General features: G+C 43.7%; 4 protein-coding genes across 6 annotated transcripts; 2 read left to right on the forward strand and 2 right to left on the reverse strand.

Moving 5' to 3' along the window:
- The first annotated feature begins 530 nt into the window (after positions 1 to 530).
- LOC128886102 (ubiquinol-cytochrome-c reductase complex assembly factor 6) lies at positions 531 to 1,977 on the forward strand. 2 transcript variants are annotated; one of them, XM_054140687.1, is made up of 2 exons: positions 531 to 1,036; positions 1,954 to 1,977. In XM_054140687.1, the coding sequence occupies exon 1, from the start codon at positions 853 to 855 to the stop codon at positions 1,012 to 1,014; it is 162 nt and encodes a 53-aa protein (XP_053996662.1). In that variant the 5' UTR covers positions 531 to 852; the 3' UTR covers positions 1,015 to 1,036; positions 1,954 to 1,977. The 2 variants fall into 2 exon arrangements, with proteins under 2 accessions (XP_053996662.1, XP_053996652.1); XM_054140677.1 differs by lacking the exon at positions 1,954 to 1,977 and adding an exon at positions 1,658 to 1,792.
- LOC128885886 (colorectal mutant cancer protein) lies at positions 1,304 to 16,097 on the reverse strand. The gene is made up of 14 exons (XM_054140214.1): positions 15,053 to 16,097; positions 12,261 to 12,490; positions 12,004 to 12,140; positions 5,376 to 5,637; positions 4,971 to 5,119; positions 4,662 to 4,886; positions 4,171 to 4,359; positions 3,889 to 4,079; positions 3,544 to 3,810; positions 3,273 to 3,468; positions 2,989 to 3,180; positions 2,733 to 2,920; positions 2,556 to 2,658; positions 1,304 to 1,847 (listed from the first exon to the last, which is right to left on the reverse strand). Exons 1-14 carry the CDS (start codon positions 15,160 to 15,162, stop codon positions 1,737 to 1,739), a joined length of 2,550 nt encoding a protein of 849 aa, XP_053996189.1. The 5' UTR covers positions 15,163 to 16,097; the 3' UTR covers positions 1,304 to 1,736.
- On the forward strand, positions 1,958 to 2,554 carry LOC128886094 (small integral membrane protein 4). Its single transcript, XM_054140665.1, has 2 exons — positions 1,958 to 2,318; positions 2,421 to 2,554. The coding sequence occupies exon 1, from the start codon at positions 2,075 to 2,077 to the stop codon at positions 2,315 to 2,317; it is 243 nt and encodes an 80-aa protein (XP_053996640.1). The 5' UTR covers positions 1,958 to 2,074; the 3' UTR covers position 2,318; positions 2,421 to 2,554.
- Positions 16,098 to 16,250: 153 nt separating the features above from the next.
- On the reverse strand, positions 16,251 to 17,850 carry LOC128885996 (uncharacterized). Of its 2 annotated transcripts, XM_054140493.1 has the most exons (4): positions 17,701 to 17,849; positions 17,463 to 17,512; positions 17,098 to 17,423; positions 16,251 to 17,012 (listed from the first exon to the last, which is right to left on the reverse strand). In XM_054140493.1, exons 2-4 carry the CDS (start codon positions 17,508 to 17,510, stop codon positions 16,532 to 16,534), a joined length of 855 nt encoding a protein of 284 aa, XP_053996468.1. In that variant the 5' UTR covers positions 17,511 to 17,512; positions 17,701 to 17,849; the 3' UTR covers positions 16,251 to 16,531. The 2 variants fall into 2 exon arrangements, with proteins under 2 accessions (XP_053996468.1, XP_053996462.1); XM_054140487.1 differs by having other exon boundaries at positions 17,098 to 17,512; positions 17,701 to 17,850.
- Positions 17,851 to 18,073: the final 223 nt, after the last annotated feature.

Consider the following 18,073-nt stretch of genomic DNA (forward strand, 5'->3'; position numbering starts at 1 on the left):
TAAATTAATAAAACTGAAACTTTTATTATTATTTTATATATATATATATAAATGAAAATACGTCAGAGAAGTCGAGACTCGAGGGACCAAAACCCCCAAAGAATAAAACATCTAATTGTCTTGTAAAAAAGGGTTCGTCTCGAGAGTTCGTATCGAAGATATCCAGAGATCCAGATCCAATCATTTCGATTCGAAAATCGAAAATCATTTGCTGTGTAATATATTTTTCTAACTCAACATACATCAATAATTACTTCAAAACAACTACGACTTATAAAGAAAGCGAAAAGTTACAGATCGATAGTCTAATTTCTTTTTTCATTTCATGTCAATTAACATCGATTACACTACATTTCAGTTTCATTACAATCTCTGACTTTAAATGCAAATAAAATTTAAGTGGAGAATTTACTATGGAATAAATAAGTTGGTCGTGTTTGATTCTCGTTTTCAATTTAACCATATTTTACTATCGATATTGCTAAAATATATAGTTTGCTACGTTCACGGTGATACTCGTTCGAAGACGCATGCGTACATGCGTACAAGTGGATATACAATACAGTAAGCGTAATCAGCGTAATAGTGTTTAACATACCATAAAATTATTATTCGAAAAAGTACACTAACGATCTAACGTGAGTAACGAGTATTTAGAAAGTGGGATTATTGATTAGGAATAGAAGAAATAGCTGGTAAAAGAGGCAGTCGAGGAAAGCCAGATCTTTAATGGTCGCGTGATTGCGTGAACCATCGTGAAGACACAAAGAATCGCGGTTACGAAATCAGTAAGGATTATATTCGCGAGACTGAATTACGAATTGTGTCGACGACAGTTGAAAAACATACATAATGCCTGCCGGAGTGTCATACTTGCGATTCGTATCTTTTTGTTCAATGGCGATGCTTTCTATGATGGCTGGTGCACAATGTGTACACGTTGTATACAAACCACTCGACGATCTAGACGATCTTATAGAACAGGCAGTGAAAGAAAGATTAGCAGAAACGTAATTGCACCGGATACAGTAATGAAGTAAGAATAATTTTGAATAATTTTAACAATGATTCACGACACATTGCTTACAGAAATTGAAATGTATATAAAGGTAACGCAATAAATGTTGGCTTTTTTTAACGTGTGTAACAATGCGTAACAATATTACAAATTTTACGATATACGTATAGAAACTCGATCATCTAGATGGTGAAATTATTACGGGGTGAGGAAAAGTAAAAAAAAACACATGAAATAACGATACGCTTTGTAAAATTAATGCAAAGGTTTGTCAATAGTAACCGATTTAATAAAGCACAATTTATTTCATCATAGTTTACATGTATCACGCTTCTCTTTAATGCTTGAAATATACATATGTACAAGATGAATATCACGGTCTATAAACGACATATATTATTAAGTAACAATCATTTATACGTCACGGTACACCTGGAGGACTTTGTTAAATAGTTTGCACGCATCGATGTATCTCGGTAACAGATTCGCAAAGCCTAACTTGGTGATTGAAATTCGTTAGGATAGCCACTACACGCGCAATCTTTTTTATAGAATTACAAAAAGCGAATAATCAAGCATTATTTTCGAATAACTATTCCTGTAGAAAAATACGTAAATTTTTATCTTCGTTTCGATTAGACTGCAACGACAGGAAAGATAATAAAAAATATTCCCGCGTCGAGACGATGACCAATGATTTTCATTAATCACTCAATTGTCATAACGACGTTTCACTGGCTCCAGAACTTTGCGACTGAAGCGGTAGACTGGTTTTGTATCCTGCCGATTCCTCCTCCAGTAATGCTATGCGTTGCTTCAGCATTTTCGCCTATAAATTCATGTGCGTATAAAAAGGTTCTCGAAAAAATATTTAAACGACCGCAAATAATTCGTTAATTTCTATGAAATACATTGAATGGAACGCGATTGCGCAGAAATACATGGAACATGGAAATGGGGAAAGTGGATGTGGATTGGTTCGCTTGGCTCTGCGCCGATGATTAAAAACAAGATGGCGAGTGCCGGATGATATAGGTTATTTCGTTTGTAATAAGAATGTCAACTAAATTGCATTACAAGCTGAGAAGGAAATTGAAAATATGGTATAATAATTTGCCCGGGAAGGCTCTCGGTGAATTTCGTATTTTACCAGTGTTCTTTGCTGCCGGTGCCGTCCTGGAGTTTACTATGATACACTGGCACGTTGGAGAGGTTAACTTTTACAAGACGTACAAGAGAAGGCGATTAGAGGAGGCGGTCGAAGAAAGATTACGTGAAATGCGAACACAGTCCGTTTAACGTACGTACAAGAAGCACACAATCGACATCGGAGGTTGTGAGTAGTTGCAAATTAAGCATTTTTTTTCGCTTAATATAGCTGAGAAGACGTTTTCTTCCACAGGTTTCACGTGGTCTTGGATTATTTGAGAAAAAAGATCGGGAGCCACGGAAATATTGTAATTTATGTAGATTAAGACGAATGTGAAACGTATAGTAAACGTTAGCGAATTTTGATTATATTTGTCCTTAGTCATACCTGCGCGGCATGTCTTTCTACCATTCCTAACATTTGTTGTTCCAACTTCTTCAGCCTGGATTGATATTTTTTCTTGGATTTCTCTAAAGTCTGTACCAGAGCTCTAAAAATAGAAATACGGTTAGGAGACGATTTGTCGTAAATTTGAAATTCTTTTTTGGCACACAATCAAATTACCCATTGGCTCTTTTCAGGTCATTGACAAGTTCAGCCGACTGTTGATGTCTTAGCTCGGAGTTCTTGTTAACTTTATCCAACGTCGAAACTAGTTCCTGTAATCGTTCCTTTAGCCTAGCTTCTCGACCTAGCGCCTCTATCAATTCGGATTCTATGCCTTCGCTTTCGTTGTCGCTCAAACCTCGATCCTGTGCGTATACAATTTACCAGTTCGAAGAAGATAATTTTGAATTTTAAATGGAAATCGTGATCTTACTTTATTCGATGCCATTGCTAGCATGGCCTCCGTATCGTTTAGTTGGCCTTGGAGATGTTCAATGGCAGCATGTTGGGCTGCAATTTGCGTGTCGCGTGCGTTTAATTTTAATTCTATGGTAGCCCGTTCCTTCTCCAAGAGGAAAACGCGTGCTCGTAACTCTGCTTTGTCTTCTCGCATAGCCATCAATTCCTGCTCGATTATTACGAGAGGAGTATATTTGACTGATTTGGCCGAAAAGTGACTGGAAACGACTCGCATGATAGACGGAATTAGGTACCGACCTGCATTAACACGGCGGTTTCCAAGTCTAATTTTCGAGCTTCTGCTAGAGAAATGGTGTTCTTAGAGTTCAAGGGTTCCGAGTGAATACTTTCCAATTCCACTGCGGTCGATCTGACCATAGCACGTTCTCCTTTTAGTCTACTGATGTGCCTTCTGAGCCTTTGTTCATCTTCGACGCTCCACGTTACTTCAGATCTAAAGATAAAGAGTAATCCAGATGGATGGATGGATGGATGGATGGATGGAATCGCGCGAACAAATTGTCCTTACTCATCCGACAAGACTATGCTATCCTCCCACGGTGCATTTAGAGTGTTGGTACAGTCGTTTTCCAATTTATTCAAAACATGATAGGCTACGTGCTCGGCTGCCCTTCGGTTATCGATCGTAGTACTGGTTCTTTCCGTTGACAAACCGATCTCGCTTTCCAACAAGGCTACGAGAACGTCGTAAGCTTCTATCGCGCGATCGCTGTAGGAAAGAGCTAGGCGTAACGCGGTAGCATTTGACTCGTACTTTCCTACCAGTAGGCTCAATCTGAGGGAGAAAAAAGATGTGCAGAAAACTGGGAGGCGTGTAGTTGATCGGTTGAGGCGTATGTAAGTTTGACGATACCTATCGCATTGCGCTTTGCTCTCGTGCAAAGTGAGCGCAAGGACAGCGTTGTTTGCTCGCGCGTGCTCTAGTCTGCTGTTCAGTCTCTCCGTTTCAACTTCGAACTGTCTCTCGGACCCGTTCAGTTCTTGAAGGTTCGAGTGCTCGAGCAAATCGGACACCAAGTGCTCTGCTACCATCGTGGAGCATACCTAACCGTGTTGTCGGTAATCGGAACCATTTTGACGAAAACCATTTTGATATTCTAGGCACGCGTGGATATGGAAACGATTAGGTACATACCCCCAAGTTGGTAATATCGGGTCCTGTGATATGCCTCTCGTCCGTTCTTCTGAGTCTCACCCTCTCGGCCATTTTCAGAACCGGAGCTTCCTCCCTCGTTACGCTCTTTGTCGGCGGTGTCTGTAGAGGTGGTAAGAGCGGCGAACAAGGTGCACTCAAAGGTTCTGGCGAGCTGGTGTTGCCCCTTGTCTGCAGCAATGGAAAGAGTACGTAAGTACATGGCGATGTTACGTCGAAAGTGTGGTTAAAAATATTTTTTGCGAAACTTTATTCTGGCTCGAACGTTCAATATTAACTCGTCGAATATCCTTGATATGTCTTTGATACACCACTTTTTAAGTTGAATTATTTGAATGCCACGGAAGATGGTCGATTCGTTGGTCGGAAAAATCGGCTCGTGAAATCCAAAGGGTTAACAAGTTAAAGAATGAATCATCGGAAAATACTGTTCAAAAAGTTGGAGAAATAGAATAAATACGATCGGTACCCACTCTTGGTTCTCTGCGAGGCGATTCGCTGTCAAGCTGGTGCTGCTTCTGACTGCTAGCGTGATTTTTACAACTAGCGAGTTGCGTTTGTAGGCTCGCAATTTCTGCTCGAAGAGCTGTGATCTCTTCCTGTAACGTAGCCACCGCCACGCTTTGGCACGAGACTGCCTGATGCGTTGGCTCTGGGGTCGGCAACGCCGCCGGACTATCCAACTGTTCTCTCTCATTCTATCGATATAGTGCCATTTTTACAAAGAGAAATATTAATCGTTAACCGATTAACTAATTCAACTGTTTCTCAAAGTTTCGTACCTCGATAGCACGCGGCTCGATATCTTCGCAGCAGCTGGAATCGACGTCCGCTAAGGTACGATCTCCGTCACCATGGATATCGCCACCACCTTCGCTCTCTTCGACCGGATTCGTGATCGAGCCCTCCGCATCTCTGCTCGTCTCTATTTCTACGAATCGTAAGACATGGCAACAAGGAAGACACAATGATTCAATGTTGAACCGAGGCTGCGATTCGCTCGCGAGTTATTGTATTTCATCGATCGAGTCGAATGTGCATTGAAAATTACAATATACCGTAATTTAATTACGGTACCAATGTATGTTTTTGAAAAGGTAACAGCGATATATATCACGTGGGAGTCTATAGCCGAGCAACTTTTCGAGCCGCGTAATAAATGTAGAGAATCGGTGGTTCTCCATTACCGGACTCATCCTCCTCGGCGATTACGGTAGCTCGATGCCTTTCGAGCTGCCTGCCGAGCTCGGCGATCACAGAGTGCAACTCTGTAAGCCTTTCCTCGTGTCTCGCTGCTTGTTGGTCTGCTCTCTGTTCGGCTCTCGCTGCTTGGACCTCGGCTCGAACCAAAGCCGCTTCGACAGCTTCCCTTGCCCTAGTTGCCGTTATCAGTCTCGAGTTTAGCTCAGCTACCTCGGATCGCAGGGACGAGAGCGCGGCCGCGTGAAGCTGCAACCAAAACCATTACTCAATGGCTATATCTAAACAAATGCTCGCGATAGTCTAAACAAATTCACTTTCTTAATTCAAATTTCATCGGATACGGCATCGTTATCGAGAACGTTCGAAACGATGCGACGAGTCGAACCGTGTCAATTTCAACATTTGGTATAATGTCTATTCTGTGTTTACATTTGGCTCGAGTCTAGCGTCGAACGTAGAAAAGGACAGAGAGTGAAAGAGAAAGATGTCCGAGAGAATAGACGTGACTCATAGCGTAACGCTTTTTCGTCACACTTTTTACCAATATTAGGTGCCCTCCCCCGATCTATATAAAACACTTTCGTGTTAAAAAAAACAGTATGTAGCTTAATTTTCCGTAAATGGTGACGGCCTCGGGGATGGACCCCCTTCTTATCGTCGGCCGGTCTTGATTAATTTCCGACGTATTCGGGAAATTTCGAGCGCGAACGCGAGAAAGAGAAGAAAACATTCCGTCGGCGTGGCCGCGAACATTCCTGTTTACAACGACGGCATCACGAGTGCACGAGTGTCCTTCGCGGAGGCAACCGGCTGTAACGTACGGTTAGTAAACGCGACGACTACGACCAACTACGACGCTAATGATTTCTGGTCACGTAATAGATCCGCGTGTATAAGAATCACCGTTCGCAATTACGCGGTTTTATTCGAGATCCGGCTAGTGGTTTCGCGGTGTCGAAAAGGTCCCGTGGAAATCTTGTCAACGTTACATCACGATATAACAGGTAAATTAAATACGTAGAATAATTTCTCATTCCATATTCGCGAAAACAAGTACGATCTTTCGGTCTACACATACTCCCTCGATAATCGTCCGTTCGTGTACTTTATTCGACGTTGTTTTATCGAATATACACTGCGTATACTCCATACACAACAAATCGAACAATTTTTAGGTGGGATACGTTCGATACGTTCGTTTGAGAAGAATCTTAAAAGATGAAACGATTATTGAGCTTGATGGTTATCTTGGCGGTAGTTTTCGCGACGTCTATGGCAGAGTCGGATGACTACATTCATCTACCAGGGAAAAGCTGCGAGGACGCGCCCCCCTGTCCGGATAATAGACGTTGCACGATGGCTCCTCCACGCTGTAACGTTGGTACTTGTGGAACAAGTTTGGTACCGACGTGTGCCCCGAAGAGAACCTAAACGTTGTTTTCGTTCATCGATTTACGTGATTTTTAACGATCCATGCGCGAATAATAGCTGTAACATCGCTAATAAAGATTAGCTTTTTCCTAATTTCGGTTTTCTTTCGATAGCGTCGTACTCCTGATAGAGTAAACGAGGTTGTTTGCCAAAAATTAGAATCGATAAACATAGGTAACTACATACAATCGTATGTACTTGTATATACCTCGTTGCGTCGATAAAACGAGGCTTGCATTGTAAATTCTTCGCAATTACTCACGACACGACAGGTTACCAAAGACAGGTTGGACGGGATTGGAGTTGCTTTCCGTCTCGTTTCTTTTTTCTTTCGTGAGTGCGCCTCGAGGATCGAAAAGAACGAACAATCGGACCAAATTTCCTTTGCGAGACATCCACGGCCTTTGGATACTTTGCTTGCGTGCGTTGTAAAGCGATACCGGAAATTGTGGTTAAGCGAAGCAGCGGTGTAATGCTAACGACAAGGCTGATCGGGGAGAGGCCGTCGAGCATTTCTACATGGAAACGCAGAATTTACCTGAGGGGCTGTAGATGTGCGCTCGTATCGCACAGCTACACGAAGAAAAGTATCGCAGCAAACGTAAAGAAAAACGTAAAATGAGAATTTAACGAATGAAAAGAGAACGATAATAAGAGTGGGCCAACCCACGCGGCGGCAGTGCGGGGGTTAAATTCGATCGGGAACGCTTACTTCGTTAGACGCTCGTAACTTTTAACTGTTGTATTCGTCGTAAATTTACGACATTTGGAAGAGATATCTTTTTCGATGGTCTATACGAAAAATTGATACCCTCCGTGCAGCAGAAAATCTCGTGGCGCGATACTTTGGATGATTCGACGGAAAACATGAAATTAAATAGATTTATTCGGTTGGTCGAAAGTGTCGACAGAGGGAAAACGAAATTACCAGAGAACGAACTAAAGGTTATTCGGAAACTTGACTGCGATATCGATCGTCTGGTTGGCGTCGGCGTCGGCGTCGGCGTCGGCGTCGGCGTCGGTCGCTCGTCACCGGCGGTACTATCTCTACGGGATTAAAGTTTAAAGAGTAGTCGATTTCGTATGAGCTTACAGAGTAGACTCTAAATTGTCATCTAATGTATATTTAAAGTGCGTGCAATGATAGGTAGAAATTGTCGGAAAACACGTAGCGTCGAATAAACTCCCAGACTTACAGATTCACGATGTTTGTCTCTGTGATTAATTTCAACTTGTATAGGAACAGTTGTATCGGAGCCGCGATCACCCGGGCAGCAGAGCCACGATCGGGACCTAGTTAATCCTTTCGATTCTTCTTTCTCATCTTTCTCGGCATCCTCGTTCTCGGTTGTGGCACAGTGTACGTAAATCGGGTCGTTTCGACGCGCCGTCTCCAAAATCTCTTTGCCAATATTAGAGACTCTATTCGTTTGCACTGAGAATTTGTTCGCTCGTTGACAGTACCGATGTTGCTGTTGCTGATGCACTCTCTGGCGGTGTAACCGATCCGCGGAGCCATTGTTTGCGGCTACCGTGAAGCCCGCCACGTTGCCTCTCGTGCTTTTTCGTTAATTCTTTCTCTCCGTAGGATCTGTTTGACTCGTCATGATATCGTAGCGATCGATAGTTGAACCGAGCAGAATCGATTCGTTACGTCCCGAACGAGAATCGACGATACATCTTATTTACGTATAACGAATGTTTTGTTACTGCACCAACGAATAAGAAAAATAATAATAAGAATAGAAAAATGTATGAAAAGGTAAAAATTTATCAACGAGTTTTGCACTATCGAAACTTGTTCGAACTTGTTCGAATCGAATTTAAAGCGTGAAACGAGAAAATCGTAGCTGCTAATTAGAATTTGTACGGCAGCACGGCAAAAATTTTGTCGGTTTGGTACGTGCCAAGTTCGTTGAGTTTTCGTCTGGCGACAAGCAACAGTGATTTAGTCGATGTCAAAATCATGGAAAAGCTCCAACACCTAGGGCTAAACGCTTTAATGGCGTCAGATTTGCCCGTTAAAGTTTTTTTTTTCGCGTTCAACGTGTTTAACGAGCGCGGCATTCCGGGTGCTCGTTAACCTGTCATTAGTGGCCCGGTCAACGTTGGTCTTGGATGTTCTCCCTACGGTTACACGGCTATTTGTTAGCTTTTCAACGATGCGTTTCGACGCCTCTTGTGATTCTATTACAGGGCCTTCCTCAACGAATTAAAACGAAAATCGTGCGCGATACTCTCGAATCGAAGAACCGAGCGTGATTATAAATCTCTTTCGGTAGTAAACATATTTACCAACAACCCAAAAGTTGAACGACCGATTACCGTAATTGCATTCGTACGAGATCACAGTTGGCATAAACTTGTCGATCTAGAAAGGTGGTGGTTAGTTGCTCTAGCCAGAGTATACTATTATGTGTATCGATTCCCGACGAGATCAAGGTTCGGAGAGAACGTCGCGTCGGCGTCGTCGCAAACGGACGGATCAAGCACATACGCATATGCGGTTAAATAAATGAATTACTCGATCGGTAATTATGAACGCGAGAAAGGGCTAGAGGTTTCCGGAGCAGACTTAACGAGGTCCTTACCACCTGCTGCAATTAGTCTTTACGCGGGGTCGATACGATAAAAACCGTCATGGAAGAACTTTCCGAATGTTTCAGAACCGATTCCACCGTTTCGTTGTTATTTTTGTGATAATTATGCCAACGCGTGGAACAAAGATTTCGCGATAAAGTCGATAATTATTTCATTTCGCAGCTAGTAGCTCGTTGTTCGCATCGTTGATTCCCCGTCCTCTTTTAACGTTACAGCTCGTTTTCTACTTTTGCGTCGAAACATCGAAACGAGTCGCATAGACTCGAGCGCTTCCTGGTCGGTAGATATGAGACGGATTGTCTTACCATTAGCTTCAGATTATCGTACCGACAACGACTCGACAAAGATGGAACAACTCCGAGATGGAACAAATGCACGAGAAATAACGTTAGGTTGTGTACGTTGACGCGCAATTCACGTTGCTAGCATCGCTTTAATTGCTTTTACATTGATTCTCGTCGCGCGATTGATCGTCTTTCCAGCATTTTACGTAAATGTGGACCAACCTCTGTCAATCTTAAGCATCGCGCGTCGAATCGTCGTCGTCGTGTCGTCGTCGTGTCGTCGTCGTCGTCGTTTGATAATCGTTGAATTTTCATGCTACCAGAGATCGAATTCTAGAAATCTATTTCGATAGGGGATTCTCAACGAGTGCCTGTGCGTTACTATCGGTTGATACGTCGTTATCCGGAGCTGGGAAACGTTCGGTCGATGTATCGTTACTCGTTATTCGATGTGTTTGCGTGTCGCGATACTTTCCAATTCGTAACGTGTACGAAAATCAATCGAGTAAATTTATCGGTATTCGTACTTTGAGCGACCTTGAAATTTTACCTCGTTCCGTATCGGTAATATTAGTAGTAGCTTAGCGTAGTAGTAGCGAATCGATCTAGGTGTAGGAATGTTGTTTTATTTTTAAAATGTAAACAACCGAACAAGAACCGGAAAAGCATACAACAATCTTGTATGCGTTACCGAACCTACCGGCGACATATCTAAAGACGACGCGACATTCATAAAACAGTTTATAAAGAGGTTGAGATACGGTGTCAACGCATTATCGTTTGCCCTATCCGATTACCGATCGTTACTGGTAACACTTCGACCTCTAAGGAAAATTGGCCAGGAAGCAAAGTACAAACACTCGATCAGTGCCGTCCAAGTATAGCGACGTCGACGTTTTGTCCTTTGAAATCGGACAACACGACTATGGCTCGCGTGAAAAAATTGTACATGTAATAGATTATTAGTGGTGTGCGCACGAGATATCGGTTACTCGGAGCGATGACGCGTGAGTCGTGACACTCGTGTGACTCGTGTGACTCGTGACGGTGACCAATCACTAGTACATCAGACAAAACGCTCGCTCGGTGACGGACTGAGCCACCGATTCTCCCACACCCTTTACGCATTTCACGTAGCGGTGGCCGAAAGAGTCCGAGCGATGCCGAGAGTAGCCGATCTTGGGACGCATCGCATCGAAAACTCAGAGATATTCTCGTCTCTCTTACACCGATTGCCAAATACATATCCTTGTATACTTGCGTTACTCGTCGATGCTGGCCTATTTTATATCCATGTCTACGTCTATAACCTTGACTATCCAACTTGACAATAGGGACTAAATAATAGTCCAAGGTCTAAAGAGCTCTCGCGTGTTGTAAAATAAAATTCATCTCGTTCGGACGACTACACGTTAAAGCGTACGCTTACCTGATCGTTACTGGCTCTTACCATAGAAACGACTAAGCCGATCGATTCTCGTAAAATTATCGATAATTTGTTGACAAAAATGAATTGAACGTGTTCCGTTGAATACATGGAAGCGAACGGAAGATGCGTTAACAAAGAAATTAAATTTTTATTAATTTATTCGTAGGTAGTTACGCGTACGAGTAATAGACTGCGACCGTGTAGTAGACGCCCCCAGTTTATTGCGTCGTAGTGTCGTGGCAGCTCGAACAATTCGTTCCAAAGCTCGTAGACCCCAACGCAGATGAAATTCTCGAGACTGGAAGATAGGCGGGAAGTAAATATCCGGGGGAAGAAAAGCGAGCAACCGTCGCGATAGAAGGTAACGATCGTGTTTTCCCATAGAAAAACATTGGCCACGCGAGCGTTCGATCCGTCGGCGTCGACCAAGAGGACGAAACTGAAAACTTTTTACGTGATTATTATACCAATGTTTTTCGAGAAAGTAATATTTCCGACCACGAAAAGTTGAGGAAAAAGAAAATAACCTCCTTCTTTTTCGAAGTCGGTTAAAAAGTAATCGTGAAAAATTGTTCTACATACATTTCGATATCTATCGATTGGAACAATTCAAACTTACAATGTATCTCCTGTCAACTTGATAGAGGTAGTTCGTTGGATGAAACGAGACGCATTTTTATTGGCAATTACCGACTAGGTGACGAATCACGAACCACGAACCACGGAGGGCGGACAGGGGATCGCATCGCAGGCTCTTGTACATCATGTGACCTCCGTACCGGTCGATAACGGTCAAGCGATCGGAAATATTTTCACGTCTGGTACACGGAAAAAAAAAGTAGGCAGTTTCGATTGTCCGATGTCTACCTTATTCGCCAAATCCAGCATATTTCCGGTTCCTCCTGCGGCAGCTTCCACTAGCTTCTGAAGGGTATGAGGCTCCGGAGAGAGATCTCTTGCTCCACTATCGAATTCCCAACTTTCATGACGGCCCGATACGGTACCTGAACAAGACGAAAAATCAGCTTATTCAAAACGTAAAAATCTTTCTTTCCGAAACACGTTTCGTGTACCTTTGAAAAATGGCTTACAACGATAGAACGAAATGCCAAACGATAACTCACCGAGACTGTTGTCGCTGCTGGTAGGCAAATACTCTGGCGTGTGCGTATGATGTGGACTAGTTCGGTGCTTGCCGGACCTGAGAGCTTCGATTTCTGGTCGCAAAGCTAACCGTCGTCTCAGGAACTCTTGATAGGAAATGCGACCGTGCTCATCCGCTCCTAATTCCCTCATCAACTCCTCCACCGAATTCTCGAGATTGAGTTCCCTGCACACCGTCAGCAGATCTTGGCTAAAATTTCAAACGGAAGAATACTTTGGAGCATCGATTTTACGAACATGCTTTGCGACGAAGAAGAAACAAAAAGTCGGAAACTCGTTGGAGAATAGTTTAGAGAAGGCGAACGCCAGTACGCGAACAAGGATAACGTCCGCGTTGCGTCGATCGGATCTCACACACGTTATTGTTCGAATAAGCTTAGTTGCAATTTTCCTAATGTTCGCGGTTGGCGATTTTTCATCGCAACAAATACCACTTTAGCCCCGAAACATGGACGATACCCATCCGTACACTTGTTCCACGAGAAAGTTTTCGGGTCGAAGGTTGCACCGCTACAGAAGAAAGAAAACGAATAGAAAGAGTGGGTTGTAAGCGGCGAAAAAGCGAACAAATACGCGGTGAAAAAGGGTTGCTCGCTCGGTCGATGAAAAGCGACATGGGTATTTCATGTTAAGCGCGTTCCGGTCTATTTTGCTCGCGCACACACCCTTCAATCGGGCACACCGCGAATAAAAGGGCTGCTTCTCCTTCGGATAATCCTCCCTTTTCGGATGCTTCGATGTTCCCTGGCTGGATATGCCGCATCGCGCCGCGCCAGTTAGGTCCGTCGTTAAAAAGAAAACAACAGAGACAACAGAGAGAAAAGGGTTAGGGAGAGCCGAGAGATGGCCAAGTTTTCGTTACGTGAAAGAGGGAAAGAACCGAGAGAAACGAAACATTACCTAATGCCGCGTTTTCACTGAGAAAAACACCGAGCGTTCTCCCGCACCCGAACGCTCGCCACACACACGCATCCATAGCGTAGCCGTAACCGTAACCGTAACCGTAACTGTAACTACCGCCAACCCCATATCTATCCTTTGTCGTCTTCTATTCTCTTTCGCGGCCTTTCAATATCCGAGTTATCATCAACGGGTCGATAGTTACTTTTCGAGTATCGTACATAGGAAATGGGTGACGTGACCTCGATATCGGCCCACTGCGATTTGCAACATTTCTACGGAACGCACTGATCGATGCGTTTTCACGCGTTTCGGTAGCGTGCAATCGTACGTTTAGGTAGGTCAGGTACGTTCTGGTTGCGGATGAGGCAGCGAACAAACGAACAAACAAACACAGTCGTAGTCGGCATGGTATTTGGCCGCTGGAATTTGCGTGCGTATCGCGTGATTAATCGAGTGCCAGAGGTCGAAGGTATCTTTGAATTATAGCAACCAAAGTGCCATGACTTTTGTCTGACGTTCGCATCGCTAGATTTTCGCACCATCGGTTTCTAACATATAACTGAGGAAAACGGAGTGCGGTAATCGCGCAAGCTAAAACAAGGGTAGGAACGTTTCGGTAGAGTATTTAAAAGTACATAAATAGTAGGTACAAGTCTAACGGTGAGAAGCACGGAGAGCGATCTCGTTTCCAAGGGTAGCTTCGAATGGCAAGTTTTACACACAAAGAAAAACGAGAAAACGCTTCGCTCTTTCTCTTTCCCTTTCTTCTTTTGCTTTCTCCTTTTCCCTTTTTCATTTTCATGCTGTTTCACCGACGAAATTTCGACGGAGTCTTTCGAATTAGAGTAATCCTTTATCGTTAGACCTTTTGTGATAATATAATACCTATTATCTTGGTGAGGATTTTAATCGTTTAATCGTTTAATCGTTTAATCGTTTAATCGTTTTCGAGCCAGCAATGATACTATCGTCAAGATACAACATAAAAGTTAACAGACTGTATTAGCGAATGATATATCGTTCGCTCTTATACTCTACATACATGTATATCTGCGCGCGGAAATTCATCCCGGAACGAAGTGAAAGATCTGAAAGGAAGATTCAAAGTTCGCATCGGTAACCGTTTGATGCTAAAAACGAAGCTTGGTTGCTTCGTGCAGGCAAGAATACAAATACCCCGGTAACAGCCTCGATTTTCCGGCGTCGCGCGTCGGTTGGTTAATTTTCGCGAGAAACGATCCGAATAGGTATTACAAGTCGCAGCGGGAGCAATGGTTTGGCACCGAACAATTAACGAAACGGAACGAAAGACGTGAAACAGAGAGCAACGAACACGGTTATGCGTTCAACGAAGAAACCACGGTAAGCGCGTTGTATGCTGTTTTCCATACATACTCGTCGTATCTTGGAAGTTTATTCACATACGGTGGTAGCGAAAAAAAAGAGCAGAACGCGTTTTCCGGACGGATTAATTCGTAATATCGCTTGCCACAACGAATATACGTATACGTATACGAATATTATATAAATTAAAAGGCAATTTTGATCAGATTCGCGTGGTGAAGAGTTAATCGACAATTAATCGTATTAAATTTTAAATATCGTTCTATGGTTGCAACAAGTATGCTACAGTTCCGAAGTGTGACAGTTGAATTCGTATATAAGTAAGTAGGTAGATTGATACGTACACAGCTATTTAATCGCTACTACCAGCTACCTATGCGTAAAGAAAACATTTCGTTTTAGTCACGCAATTATTCGATAGAGAAACATTGTTTCAAGTAATCAACGGTTAATCTGACATAAACATGTAAAGGAACTAACGATCAGCTCCGATCGGACTATTCACCTGTCGATAAAACCATCTCCGTCGCCGTCGCATGCTTGGAACAACTTCCTCACGCGTTCCTCGTCGCAGATGGAGCCGGCTTCACTCTCGGCATCCGCGATTTGTGACATTTTCACTTTACTTCACTTCGCTTCACTCCGCTTCACTTCACTTCACTTCACTTGTTTATCCATTGCGACTCAAACTTTTGGCGCACTAGCTCGCTGTTTCTTGTCCATCTTTTCCTTCTACCCTTTACAAACTTACTTGGTTTTTCAAACCATGTCCCTTTCTATGTCGTTACTTGCATTTTAGCTTTCGATTTCTTCTATCGGCAAGAAACAAGTGGACCGTGCGAACAAACGAGGTGGATCGTTATGTCACGTGTTACATCGTGATCCGTTTTTAAACAATGTCGAGAAATACATACTGGAACTGGCACCACGATAGCGTTGATCGAGGAACATAGAGGCCTACGAACCGCGATGGACGAAACTGCTATTTTTAGCTGGCCTAAAGCGGTACGTAGATTTCCTTGTTTCCGAGGATTTTATTCGTGCACAGAAAATAAGCAGATCGGTTGCGAGAACGCGTGCCATTCCCTCTCGAACGTATGTATGTTTCGTATCGTCAGTTTACGAACGCTTTCACGATACGATCTTGCAGCTCGTCTGGCCCGGTATCGGTATTCGAAGTAGCATTGGCATGGGCTCGGGCTTGTGCTTGTATACGTCCTGTTCCATAGAACGTCTCGAAAACGTGAGACGGTTCTGTTCTGGCACCGCGTTCGCTCGCACGCACACGGAAAGAACTCGTAACCGCAGTTTCCAGTGTCACCGAGTCACTAACCCTAACCTCAAAACCAGACCCAAGGCTCGCCCACTCTCGCGAGTCGCACAGCGGCAATCAAAACTATCGATTGAGCGTTCCGCGGTCGAAAAACTTTGACAGCTCGCGCCATCTTGAAATTCTACGGTACGACTACGACGCGAAAACAACAAAAATGGCGAGTATGCCGGCTGGCTCGGAGTCGGAGCAGCTCGGAACTCCGAAGCACGAAGGCTCACGGCTCGCAATCAGCCGCCGGCGAAACATTCGAATCCGTCTACCAGATGTCGGCTCTATCGCGACCAATTCTATCGTAAAAAGATGAGAGTTTTCGTTTTGGAGCAAGACTATAAACTGTAAGTATACGTGTGTAGCTTATCTTTATTAGAGATTCGTTTTCGTTTTCGTTTTCGTTATCGTTATCATGATCATGATCGATAACGTTCTTTTGAATCGATATTTAATCAATATTCTTTTGTACATAGTACCGAACTTTCATTACCCCCCGTACAAGCATCGATCGAGTCGAATAACTTTTTCTAACATTTCAACTTGTCCGCGAACGTAGGTAGCAGTCGATTCAGTTTTCCGATATCGTGATTAACAATAAAAACCCACATTATGGATCGAGTGTGCCGTTCGGTGGGCAAACCGTTTAATAAAACGCTTTTATCAAACCATTGATTCTTCTCTTGGATTCTTCTCTCCGTTAGCTTCCGACGATTCTCGTCGGACCGATCGCTTCGCCACTTTCTTATCCGGTTCTCCGTCTTCGGACTCGCTACTCGTACTACTCGTCCAACTTTCGCGGCTCCTCTTCGCTGGCTTGTTCTCGCCGGGCTCCTTCTCATCGGCATCGGCCACTGTCTTCTCGCACGCTTCGGAACCGAACTTTTCTTTCACTCGAGAAATCAACTTTTTCAGCTTAGACGGATCCGGACTGTATCCCAACATAACGCACCGTACGTGTTCCTTGGTCGGCAATCCCCGGAAATCCCCAACATCCGTCTCGTACCACTGTGCGTGCGTTTCTTTTATCTTATCGATGATCTCTTTCAATCTTCGATTCCTTTCGATATCCCAGGTGATTTTCCCGTTTGAGAACTTTACGAGCCGTAAACTTTTGTAGTCTCCCTTTTCCTTCTTGTAGACTCTGAAAAACATACGATCGAGGACCATCAGCTACATCGAGAATATTCGGAGAGTCGACGAAACCGATAGAGATAGTTGTTAATTACTCGAAGAATTCTTCGTCCAAGACATCGTATTTGCGAGCAAGAATCCTAAAGGCATTCACAGTCTCGATCGGCAAGTAAGCGAGGTTCTCCTTGCCGCGATTCTTCTCCTTGTAATCGGTCAGCCAATCCTCGAATACTTTTAAAGCCTCCCGCAAATTGGTAAGCTTCTCCTCGTCTTTTGTGATTTGTAGCGTTCTCTTGGTGCGACTCACGAAACTCACGATTACGTGGTATTGATAGCTAATGTCCCGGCCGTCCAGAGCTTTCAACGTTTCCAAGGCCTTTTGTTTGTCCTTGAAACCCATCGTTGTCTCCGTCGTCGTCGTCGTCGTCGTCGTCGTCGTCGTCGTCGTCGTCGTCGTCGGCGTCGGCGTCGGCGTCGGCGTCAATTCCGTCGATTTACTTGTCGACATAACTGAAAGAATGACACACATATGCGATATATAGGAATTTCACCGTAAAACCAATCCAGTAAAAAAATAAGATCGAAACAGCATACAGAGTTACCATAGGATACGAAACCGTGTCGTCGAAATATGGTCGAAAACTAAACAGGTTCGAGAACGGTTCGTACAATATCGAAAAGCCTCGATAAACACTCACCTGTAACTGGTACACTCTTTGATGCAATGTAATATCAGGTTAAATTTGATATCACCGATCATCCGGCTATTAATTACGCCGTATCAAGCTTTGGGTTGAATCGAAAAACGGCTTCGTTTCTTCCAACCGTTCGATTAACAGTGGCAAAGTCACCGGAATCCGCCTCGAATCACCGATGTTCACAAACGAGACATCTACGCGGGTGGAACAAGGATAACCGTTGATTTTCAAATCGAACAGAAAGAGAGGGATCGATATAAAGAACGTGGTACGTGTCATAGCCAGAAATACATAGACAGAGTCGACCTCAGTCGAATAGTCAGAGCTTACGTCACCGACTAGTTGGAACACGTTCGAGCGAGAAGGAGAAACC

The sequence above is a fragment of the Hylaeus anthracinus genome, unplaced genomic scaffold, assembly GCF_026225885.1.
Source record: "Hylaeus anthracinus isolate JK02 unplaced genomic scaffold, UHH_iyHylAnth1.0_haploid 0, whole genome shotgun sequence".
NCBI lineage: Eukaryota > Metazoa > Arthropoda > Insecta > Hymenoptera > Colletidae > Hylaeus > Hylaeus anthracinus.

Bases quoted from the DNA above. Each gene is read 5' to 3' on its own strand.
- LOC128886102 (XM_054140687.1), top strand. From the start codon at position 853: ATGCCTGCCGGAGTGTCATACTTGCGATTCGTATCTTTTTGTTCAATG.
- LOC128885996 (XM_054140487.1), bottom strand. From the start codon at position 17,510: ATGTCGACAAGTAAATCGACGGAATTGACGCCGACGCCGACGCCGACG. The intron at 17,013-17,097 runs GTAATTAACAAC...TATGTTTTTCAG, and splicing joins TTGGACGAAGAATTCTTCGA to AGTCTACAAGAAGGAAAAGG.
- LOC128885886 (XM_054140214.1), bottom strand. From the start codon at position 15,162: ATGTCACAAATCGCGGATGCCGAGAGTGAAGCCGGCTCCATCTGCGAC. The intron at 4,360-4,661 runs GTGGGTACCGAT...CCATTGCTGCAG, and splicing joins CGCCTCGCAGAGAACCAAGA to ACAAGGGGCAACACCAGCTC. The intron at 2,921-2,988 runs GTAAGATCACGA...GTATACGCACAG, and splicing joins TAGCAATGGCATCGAATAAA to GATCGAGGTTTGAGCGACAA.
- LOC128886094 (XM_054140665.1), top strand. From the start codon at position 2,075: ATGTCAACTAAATTGCATTACAAGCTGAGAAGGAAATTGAAAATATGG.